Below are 10,000 nucleotides of genomic sequence, written 5' to 3' on the forward strand. Positions count from 1 at the left end.
CATAGCATAGGTTGGCGAGGCAGATAGTACTGGCGATACCACCGCTTGTCGATTACTCTCTCATCTTCTCTCTCGGGAAAACCACTTTAAAAACACTATTATCTGACCATCTGTAAGGAACGGAGAAGAGGAGAGAATTAACAGAAGAAGAGAGGAAGACGAGAGACGGAAAGAACGGAGAAACTGGGGTGGAAAAGATTAGCCGGAGAGAAGAGGGAGAAGAGAGGAAGAGAAAAGGAGCGAGGAGAGCGGAGCAGAAGAGGCCCTCAGAGGATCGGAGACGGAAGGAAGAAGAGGAAAAGGGTGCTCGAGGGGGAAGCGAAATTGGTTAGCTGTACAACTAAGGAAAAGATATATAAAGAGCTCTTCGGATAGACGAAATGAATGTAACCTTCATATCCTTCCTCCTTCTTCGACTACCTTTCCAAGAAGACCACTCCCAAAACCCTCGCAGACTTCGCTGGCTCACGAACCTCTAAGTTCCCTGACTGGACTAAGCCGTGGTAGAAACAAACAAAGTAACATCAGGTACTCTCCGGCCTCTCCGAGGACAGGGGTACCGTTACACCATCCGCAGCCTTCTAGTAACCTTACCCAGCGTCTTCCTCTTGAAAAGGTCCTCCTTTCTCTCTCCACCAAGTATTTGGCCCATCAAGTCATCAAGCAACAAAAGCAGGAGCTCTGAAGGGAAATGAAATAGTATCCTAAATGATCATGTACTTGTTTTCTAACCCTCCCAACTTCTCTGGTAAGAAGTAAGGGATGAAAGAATGCTTCAGGGGAGCGAGTTGACTTGTGGCCATTCAGACGGAAACTAGTGAGCTGAGGAGTTGATAACCAGGAATATGGAATGATTTGGAGGAGGATCTCCCCCTGTTTCTATTCATCTTTGGCCGTCCTTCTTTTTACCTCCTGTAGCTAGTGAGTGGGGATGAGAGCAGATGGGAAGACTTCCCAAATGACCGCAAAGGCCGATAATGGCAGGGCATGAAATTAGGCTGGGGTCGTGAGGGCTTCAGCTTTTATCATGATACTAAAGATTACCGCTATCGACAACAACCAAACACGATCATGAATGGTGAAGGGATCGATCGAGAAGAATTGAAAAGGGTGAGAGACAGGTGTGCTCCGACGATTTACAATCGAAGTACGCGACGTAATACCTTCATTCTCAAGAAGGCCAATATCGTTGGGCTAAATGATTATTTTACGGACATCGCGGAGAGAAGAAAAGATAACATTTGTTACATATGCGGCATGCCAGCAGGTGACTCGCCCCAGGTATCCCCCTTTCCCCCCGCCTTTCAAAAAAAAGGCGAAAAAAAAGTCGAAAGTCGTTAAATCGCTGTAGAAACGGGTGAAGATTACTAGTCATTCGGCTAACTATTATAGCCATAAAAAGTGCTGTATTGGTAAGAAACGGTAGTTAAGCACGGCAACTAGCAGATCTGATAGTAATAGTAATAGAACAATACGGCGAATCGTCTGTCCCCACCAGGATGGCCGCCGACGAACTGCCACAACAAATAATAACAACAGCAGAGAAAACACGCGCATCAATTTCACGTCACGTCAGAATCTGCTGCTGCTGGTTATTAATATAATAATTAAATGGCAAAAAAAATTGCACACCGGAAAGAACGGAAGCTAATTTGCATATGAATCCTCGAAAAGAGGAGACATGACCGACGGCCCGCGGTGTCTTGAATTGTTTATTGGTCAGATACCCTCAAGAGTCGCATATCCTTTTTGCCTCTTCTTCTGCCCCTATAACACTCCAGCCACCATTCTTACAGGTCCTAGGCGAGATTTTACATCAACGCATAGGGCTAATATAACCGTAACTCTACACCACAGGGCCGCCGCTTTTCTTTGCCTTTTCACGACACCGCTTCATACTTCTCTTTCTTGACCGTAGAGTCATTTTCTACCTATTCGGTCGCTTGGTAAGCGTATCGGCTGGCAAGGATTTCAACCATAATTCTGTAACATGAACGGGCCAACCCCACACGACGAAATACTAGCGGACCAGAGCCTTGCGCCTCTGAAACGTAACCACGCATGTCGGCAATGTAAAAAACGCAAAACAAAATGTGACGGTGCCCATCCCGTGTGTTCACCATGTCTTCGATCGCATGCGCATGCCGCTCGTTCTGCGAATCGGAATGGAACAAGTGTGCCTGTGCTTGTTTGTACTTGGGCCGACGGCGAAGGTGGGGAGAATGGGAGTCCTCCTATTCAGGAACCCATGCAACGCCTTTCTAGGCCTGGGTCTGCATCTGGAGTGAAAAGACCAGCAGTCTCTCAAGGTTCAAGACCAACTCGCGACGAAGAGAATGAGATTCTCAGACGGAGGATCGGTGAGTAGCTGAAAAGGACTTTTGTGTGGTCGACATTAACTTTTACGTTACTAGCCGATCTTGAAGCCAAACTCGTCAATCTATCATCCGCCACCAGACAATCCGGGCCTGAACCCATTGGACCAGAGCTCTCGATGCCAGAAAACACCCTTTCACCACCACGCTCCGACAGTATCGTAGATAATTGGATCACAGAAGTCGGACATATTATCAGATATGATCTCAATCATTTCGGGACCTTTGGGAATAAGGAGGCGCCTTCGAGCAAATCTTCTCAGCCCTCCGTTTCTTCTTTGAAGGCCCCGCCTGGGGGTAATGGGGGTGGTATCGGAACTACCCAGACACGGGAGAGCAGCGGTTCCGGCACTCGCCTCAATATCGGCACTATCCCTAAAGATGGGTTCTCCAGCAGCTTTGGATTAGACGACCTTTTCGTCATACCTGCTGATTGGCCACGCGGTCTGCCATCACCTTGTCAGTCAAACATTCTTTTTTCGAGACCGTATGTCGCTAATACACTTCCGTAGTCCTCCTAGAACACCTCGTCGAGACCTTCTTCAACCACGTCCCTCAAACTCCCCGAATGCTCCATCGCCCAACTCTTCTCACTCGTATCAAACTATCCCCCACCTCTGGCAACTTCCCCTTCCCCGGTCTGCTCCATGCCATCTGTGCAACTGCTTCCAGCCATACCGCATGGGTGAATAATCTCTCTCCTCATCAGATCGAAGCTGCTGTGCAGAGGCATGTCATCACCGGTATGGATTTGACTAGTATCGAAGATTTCGGGTTGGCTCAAGCCGAAATGGCAAATAGGTCAGTTGACCTTGTTGCTTCTGCTTGTGTGATGGGTGGAGGGGACCTGATCTTCCAAGTCACTCAAACCTGCGTGAGTTCATCTCCACCAATTAACTGAAGGGTTTTTACTCATAATATCTATCTGTAGATCCTTCTTAGTGATATTTACTTTTGCAAAGGTTTCCCTCTCAAAGGATGGTTGCTTGGTGGCCAACCGGCACGACTTATCAACACTCTCCAGCTCAGTGACCGCAACCCGCGGAAGTCATACAAGGAGCCTCTCTTGCCGCGTCCTCGAAATTCAAGAGAGCGCGAGGAACGATTGGCTACTCTGTGGATGGCGTTTATCAATGATTCTGGCTTGGCTTGCAACAGCACTTGGGTGCCTAGTATGTCTCTTGCCGATATAAAATGCAATTTACCTACTACCGGTCAGGAATGGTCAAAGGTACGCACGTTTCGATTTGCACAATGACTTTTTAATGCTGAGCACAAAATACAGCTGGACGATATGCTGGAAAATCCCCAGAGTCCAGAGTCGGGAGATCTCTTCACATCGTAAATATCTTGTGATCCTGTTGCCGACTAGCTTACTGAGGTTTCATCTTTTATCTAGTCATCCCATGGAAGACGCATTCGTGTTGGTTATCAAGTCTACTATTCTGCTGAGCGAAGTTGCACAGTAAGCCCTGGCCGATGAAGTTGTCCCACAAGTCGGATGATGACTAATTACTTGTCTAGATGGCTTCGCAACTGGTCTCAACGAACACAGGTCCCAGGAGACGAACTGGCAGGACCTGAAACGGAATCATTCAAGACTGTTGTCCGACATATTGAGGACTTCATGTGAGTGTACCATTATATCCATGAGTCTAGGTCTAATTTTCCATACTTCCCAGTTCAACCATCCCTAATGCGCTGAAGAACGTATTTAAACTTGTGGACTCTGCCAACTCTGGCGGCCTCAACGTTAATCTTCTTTCACTGCATATTTTCCCCAACGTCGCGCTCGCTCTCATGTTCGAACCTTTCATTGAATGGAAGCCGTCGAATCAGTGTCTGAAAGCTACGCAACAAGCGTATGAAGCCATCCTCGGTGTCCTGCACCTTATCCCGAGTAACTTGGATGTCACTATGGTCTTTACTCCCCTGATCGCTTGGTGAGACAGTTAGATATTACAAAGAGGTATAATGTACTGACAGACGATGAATAGCTCTTTATATACTGTTGGACGAATCATAGCGGATTATGTCAAGTATACCATGAGGTCTCATCAATACAGTCTGGCCGTCCGTTACCGTGCCGATCTCACCACTATCCAGAACCGTGAGTAGATACTCTGTCCGACGCAAACATAGTATTCAGCAAACTTATCGCGACCTTGCAGTGCTCGAACGGTATGGCCAACGCCACTCTCTCGGTAGCGCCATGTCCCATTTCCTCGAGAACTATGTCCAGTATCTCGGAAACGAGTGCATGGACCCTGCAGCGATGTGCAGCAAACTCGAACGTCAATTGGCTTACCCTACCAATAACGGTACTTATGTCATGGGCGCGGCCAACGATGGTTATGCTCATCTTAACGACCCCGGAAGCTCTTGTTCGGGACCCAACGACCCTCCTTCAACCAAATCATTCTCTGATTCATGGTCAGCCAGCGGTCCTAGTCCAAGCGTCTCTACGCCTGCTATATCAAAAACGAACGAACCCTCTCCTGCACAAGTATATTCCACGGCTGAGGGGAAAAGTCAAGATCCAATATCGAATTGGGATTGGGGAAGAGAAGCCATCAAGATGATGGGTGTGGATGCGAGTAGATCTGTTTCGGGGCTAGCGGCGTTGGATGGTATGCCAATGTATATGGGCGAGAGGTCGAGCTTGAATATGGATGGTCGGTTACCGGTTGGACCGTTTTCGGATGTAGCAGAGATTGGGGGATTTGAGGGCTTGCATTGGAAGACGGGCAATAGTGATACCATTTAGAAGGAGTGTTTTGGTTGTGGAGTATAGAAGAGTATAATATCACGGGTTTTAGTTTTTCCTTTTCCTCTTTTTTTGGAGTAATCCTTAGACAGCGGTCCTTGAACGTATATATATGTACATTTTGGGGTATATGAATTGATGATGTATGTGGTTACCACGATTTGTTCCATCGCTGCAAGGGTATAGAAGACATTAAAGTAATCGTCCCTGAGCGTAAAACACATATCCTCCATCATCTCTCATCTCCCATTCTCCTTCTCTTCGAATTGTATTCTGCCTTATGCTGCTGTAGGACCTCTCAATCCCAATCGAACGGAAGCAACGGGGCCGTACTTGGCCTCGACCTCGTCTTGCACTTTTTCGATAGACTTGAAGTACTTGACAGTCTTGACTCGAAGCTCAAGGGTGGCATCCTCACTATCATCATCCCATGTCAGCACAAGGTCAAACTATCAAAGACCGCCAAAAAAAAAACCTCACTCGCAAACAACCAAAGCCCAGGGATGTGTCTGCAGAGCACTAGCAGTGACCATATGGTTTACCGCACCTTCGATCATTTGACTCAATGCCAAGCTCTTGTTCTGACCAGTAACCACAAGTACAACCTCCCTAGCATCCATGACTGTCTGGACGCCGACGGTGAGAGCCATACGGGGTACGAGGGAAAGATCATTGTTGAAGAAACGGCAGTTGTCAAGGATGGTCTCGTAGGCAAGAGTCTTAATCCGTGTCCTGGAAGTAAGTGAGGATCCAGGCTATTATTCCCCGATATTTCAGTGAGATCAGTAGGTGTCTGATAGGTAAGCGGAAAACAATGACATACCTCGTTGAAAGCAATGTGTCCATCAGCGCCGATGCCTCCCAAAAAGAGATCGATACCGCCAACAGCCTTGATGGAAGCTTCGTAATCTTCACATTCCTTGTAGAGATCTTCAGCTTCACCGTTCAAAATGTGTGTGTTATTAGGACTATATGCAAATGAGAAGATATCGTTTGGTCAGCGGCTCGTCCATTTAAAAGTTGAGGGAGGGAAGCGAATGGCTCACTTGATGTCGATAAGGGAGAAGAAATTTTTAAACATGAAAGTGTGGTATGACTCGGAATGATCACGGGGAATCCCAACGTATTCGTCCATGTTGACTGTGTGCGCCACTCATGTCAACTCCCAAACCTTTTAAACCTTTTGGTTGTCACCAAAGATTAGGAAACAAGCTCACAGGTAACTACATCCTTAAAGCTCACTTTCTTCTCATTGTAAAGCTCAACCAATCGCCTATACACGGGTAAAGGAGATGAGCCTGTAGGAAGTCCAAGAACAAAGTTCTTGTGTTCTGGAGTGGGTACAAAGGAGTTTACACGGTTGGCGATGTAATCCCCAACCTGATTAATGCGTTAGCGTGAGGCTCTGGAGTATCTACCTCTAAGTATCCAGCAGGCAAGTCGCAGGACGTCGGGACAGAGAGCCACTCACGTAGTTGCCGACTTGCTCTTTGGTGTCTCGAACAGTCAGTCTCATGGTGCAATGTAGGTATGAACTGTGAGAGAGCTTAGTGAAAGTGTATAGAATATAGAGGAGTATAACAGTGGTGGCAGAGATGCATGAGGAGCTTGAAAATGTGTGGTATTTATATGAGTAATGGACATGGGAGAACGTTGCATCTACAGATGCGCACAAAACGAGACGTCGCGGCAATGACGATAGGGACTTTGCAGGCACGGAGAAATAACCGCCGCTTTCCCCGATGCGCCGAGGCGGACTTCGGCTCGACTGTTTTTCTGCCAGTCCTTACTCGTCCGCTAAAGATCTGCGAAAATACTCCGAACGCAATTCGAGCCTTCGATTCGATTCTCTCGTTAATGTAGCCATGTCAACTACGGTTGTCCCATTCGCAATTCAAGCTCAAGTTAAGCCCTACCAGTCATCATCGCGAGATGATTTCGAGGATTCAACTAAATGGTCGACTAACGAAGCCTCCTTTTTCACTGATGATCTCAGGCTTCAGCCTAGCCAGTACCAGCAGGATTCTACACGCGAATCGTCTTGGGAGTCGAAAGACTGAAGTTCGACCTTTGAGAAAGTTGGCAGAGATCCGACTGGAAAACAAAGACTTCCCTTCCTTTCTTCTCTTCAAACCCTTCCTCAGTCCTTTATCGCGAACTCCGTGCGATGATCAAAGATCCATTATGATAGTGAGTCATACGGAGTGAAACGGTGACTTACCTTCTTAAGACCTTTTCTTTGTACTTTTGAGTATGGAAGAAGAATATTAACTGGGTACCAATATATACTACGTCTTGCAGAGGCGCAGTGAAATCTTCTATGCGCCCCTTTCGTCAATAAACCGAGTAAAATTGAAGGAAGAAGAAGGTCACATACTGAACAAGTGAACAAATAGAAAGCTACTACAGAATCAACCCTATTCGATCTCGTCATAGCATGTCATTCTTTCAGCCAACCCCAGCTGTCAACGGTCCTACCTCCACACATCAAGCCAACCGCCCTCCCTCTCCTCTTCCAAATGAGCAATTTTACTTCCTCTGTAACCCCCCAGACTTCCACAATTGCACTCACCCCTCCCAACGTCATCATCGACCACACCACATTTCTCATTCCATCCACACCCCCCAACACTGTCAAGTGCACATCCCCCCTGCTCTGTCACAAACTCAAATCTACTTCCCTTGCTCGCCATCGTTACCCGCACATTCACCACCGTCATACACTGTCCCTGCTTCACCGCCGTCATACAAACCCCTTCCTTCCTCTTCAGACACTACTCTCCTCTTAGCGCCTCCTCCACCATTCTCTCAAGCAACCTGCCCTCACGCCTCCCAACGGGATACGCTCTTACCAATACATTCCCATTCATGTACTCACTGTTTTGAGTACCAGAGGGGCTCCCTCTGGCCTTATGGCTCGTATGGGTGTACCATTGATTGGGCGGTGTTCCTGCTTGTATTGTTGAATGTACTGGTATGGGGATCTGTGATCTATGGGTACTGGTGTGAGTTTACGGCCAAACCAATTGGCTAGCCTTCGTGGGGAAGAAGGTTGGGGTTGGATTCGGGGGGGCAGGCTGTGTGGGTGGGCAAGGAGGAGCAGGATGGGGTCAAATTTGTTATGGAGAAGATTGTAGGTGGACTTTTGTTGATTGTTTGATTTAGGTTTTGGTTTCTTAATACCTTTCCTGTTTCTTCCCAAAATGTACACTATCAGAACGTCCTCCGTATCGTATCAGCTATCTATGCATTTATATTACTACGGATTACAACGGTGGATGAACAAGAACATTCACTGGACAAGGACAACAAAAAAACGCAAAGTCTCAATCAACTGTCACAATTTATTCTTCTTTTCTTGAATCTGCCGACGGTGTTCTTCAACTTTCATCAAACTATCCAATACATAATACTCATCAGCCACCTTGTCTCCTCTCGACAGGAGAATCGGGAGAAAAATGAACTCACCGCCATTCACAGCCATCTTCAAATTCACAATACGCACATCTCTTCGCTTCATGTATCTCTACACCCTTCGGCGGTCGCTCTCCCATCCAGAACTGCAAGACACTTTCAAGATGGTCCGTCAAGAACTTTGGAGAGTGTGAAAATGCACTACGACCGATTATAGATCCTGCCACAAGATCATCTTTTCTCTTTGCTTTTGTCTTTATTCTTTCTTGGGAGATAAGACCGGAGAGTTGTGAGGTATGGACATCGCTAGGCTTTTTCGATGGTGTAGAAGAGGCAAGCGAGCTTTGAGAAAGTGAGAACTCTGGATTTGAGGGCGTTGATGTTGAGGGGACTTCGGACGTGGTGGTGGTAAGGTTATTCGTAGCAGCTCCTTCGGGAATGACATCAACGCTCCCGGGTACAAACCTATCACCACCCGCACGGTCTTCACCCAGCCCATTTTCAATAACGTGGGCGTAAAACTCATCATCAGTCGAAGTCCAATACTCCTCATCCTCATGAACAGTACTTTCGTCTCTGTCCTTTTTGTGCTTCCTGGATGTAGATGCTGGGGTAGTATGGGGCGCTGATCTTGTGTAGGTGGGCGTGAGAATGGGCGTGGTGAGATAAGGTCTGGTTGATGAGGCATTTGGGTCGATATTCAAACTTTCAGCGATTGCTAGCTGGATAAGACGCTGTTCTTCCTCTGCTTCCAAATGCCCATGACCTCTGCTAAGCGGCGCTTCACCTCTTTGAAATTCTACTTCCAACGCATCGTCTTGTTTATTTGGTGATTCTCGATTAAAATCTCTTTTCCGCCGCTTGTGGGCTTCTCTCCTTTTTCGCTTCTTTTTCCCTCCTGCCCATCTATATACCAACTCAAGCCTATCTTCAGTCTTCCCCAGATTTTCCCATTGTTCCCCTTTTTCCCGTACGCCTTTGAGCTTTGTCTCTTTACTATACCCCAAGCCAAGGTCCTCGACATACTTTTCCCACACCTGGACAAAGTCTTGAAGGCACAATGCCTTGGTCGCACCATGTCTCAGCTTGTTGCCTTCGATAACCATCCGCCCCTCCTTAAAAAATTGCTCAGAGAATGGTTCAGTTGGGGAGAGCGATAGATGGTCGAAAAGCTTCTTCCAAGCAAAGGGTTTTGAAGCTCGTGAGGGTAAGATCGAGAATGTGTCATCTAACAGTTGCTGATCAGTCGAAGGTGTAGAAGATCGATATGGCGCAAGCAAGATTGCGTCCAGCATCTCCTTGTACATCATGACTTGTATCTTTCCCGCCTTAATGTCATCGTCTCGTGGCACCGATAATACTGCGCGTGTCTTGGAGTCGGAAATGTGCAGCTTGTGGGTACGAGGTCTAGATTGTTGTGATAATGCGGTCGATGGCAGATCCA

General features: G+C 47.2%; 4 protein-coding genes across 4 annotated transcripts in view; 2 read left to right on the plus strand and 2 right to left on the minus strand.

Moving 5' to 3' along the window:
- Positions 1-1,702: 1,702 nt before the first annotated feature.
- On the plus strand, positions 1,703-5,291 carry CNM01040 (hypothetical protein). The gene is made up of 10 exons (XM_568305.2): positions 1,703-2,360; positions 2,415-2,834; positions 2,888-3,249; positions 3,307-3,606; positions 3,661-3,716; positions 3,775-3,840; positions 3,900-4,004; positions 4,058-4,318; positions 4,373-4,485; positions 4,547-5,291. Exons 1-10 carry the CDS (start codon positions 1,991-1,993, stop codon positions 5,140-5,142), a joined length of 2,649 nt encoding a protein of 882 aa, XP_568305.1. The 5' UTR covers positions 1,703-1,990; the 3' UTR covers positions 5,143-5,291.
- Positions 4,639-6,724, minus strand: CNM01050 (Glucosamine-6-phosphate isomerase, putative). The gene is made up of 7 exons (XM_024658282.1): positions 6,614-6,724; positions 6,360-6,522; positions 6,189-6,282; positions 5,966-6,110; positions 5,623-5,897; positions 4,868-5,559; positions 4,639-4,798 (listed from the first exon to the last, which is right to left on the minus strand). The coding sequence occupies exons 1-6, from the start codon at positions 6,656-6,658 to the stop codon at positions 5,421-5,423; spliced, it is 861 nt and encodes a 286-aa protein (XP_024513990.1). The 5' UTR covers positions 6,659-6,724; the 3' UTR covers positions 4,639-4,798; positions 4,868-5,420.
- A 32-nt stretch (positions 6,725-6,756) lies between these two features.
- The window catches only part of CNM01070 (hypothetical protein), a 4,765-nt gene continuing 1,521 nt past the window's right edge, over positions 6,757-10,000 (minus strand). The window contains exons 6-8 of the mRNA XM_024658283.1: positions 8,611-10,000; positions 7,520-8,537; positions 6,757-7,460 (exon numbers count right to left, since the gene is read on the minus strand). The exon at positions 8,611-10,000 is cut by the window's right edge and continues 160 nt beyond it. Coding sequence (XP_024513989.1) covers positions 8,480-8,537; positions 8,611-10,000 — 1,448 coding nt within the window. The 3' untranslated portion in view covers positions 6,757-7,460; positions 7,520-8,479. The remainder of the gene's footprint in view (positions 7,461-7,519; positions 8,538-8,610) is intronic.
- On the plus strand, positions 7,014-8,389 carry CNM01060 (hypothetical protein). Its single transcript, XM_568450.2, has 2 exons — positions 7,014-7,332; positions 7,373-8,389. The coding sequence occupies exon 2, from the start codon at positions 7,580-7,582 to the stop codon at positions 8,174-8,176; it is 597 nt and encodes a 198-aa protein (XP_568450.1). The 5' UTR covers positions 7,014-7,332; positions 7,373-7,579; the 3' UTR covers positions 8,177-8,389.

The sequence above is a fragment of the Cryptococcus neoformans genome (genome assembly GCF_000091045.1).
Source record: "Cryptococcus neoformans var. neoformans JEC21 chromosome 13 sequence".
In the NCBI taxonomy this organism is placed as follows: domain Eukaryota; kingdom Fungi; phylum Basidiomycota; class Tremellomycetes; order Tremellales; family Cryptococcaceae; genus Cryptococcus; species Cryptococcus deneoformans.

Excerpts from the sequence above, each read along its gene's own strand:
- CNM01040 (XM_568305.2), top strand. The coding sequence starts at position 1,991 with ATGAACGGGCCAACCCCACACGACGAAATACTAGCGGACCAGAGCCTT. Across the intron at positions 3,250-3,306 it reads TCCAAGTCACTCAAACCTGC|ATCCTTCTTAGTGATATTTA; the intron begins GTGAGTTCATCT and ends ATCTATCTGTAG. Across the intron at positions 3,717-3,774 it reads TCGGGAGATCTCTTCACATC|TCATCCCATGGAAGACGCAT; the intron begins GTAAATATCTTG and ends TCTTTTATCTAG.
- CNM01050 (XM_024658282.1), bottom strand. The coding sequence starts at position 6,658 with ATGAGACTGACTGTTCGAGACACCAAAGAGCAAGTCGGCAACTAC. Across the intron at positions 5,898-5,965 it reads GACACATTGCTTTCAACGAG|CCTGGATCCTCACTTACTTC; the intron begins GTATGTCATTGT and ends GGGGAATAATAG. Across the intron at positions 5,560-5,622 it reads TGGGCTTTGGTTGTTTGCGA|TGAGGATGCCACCCTTGAGC; the intron begins GTGAGGTTTTTT and ends GGATGATGATAG.
- CNM01060 (XM_568450.2), top strand. The coding sequence starts at position 7,580 with ATGTCATTCTTTCAGCCAACCCCAGCTGTCAACGGTCCTACCTCCACA.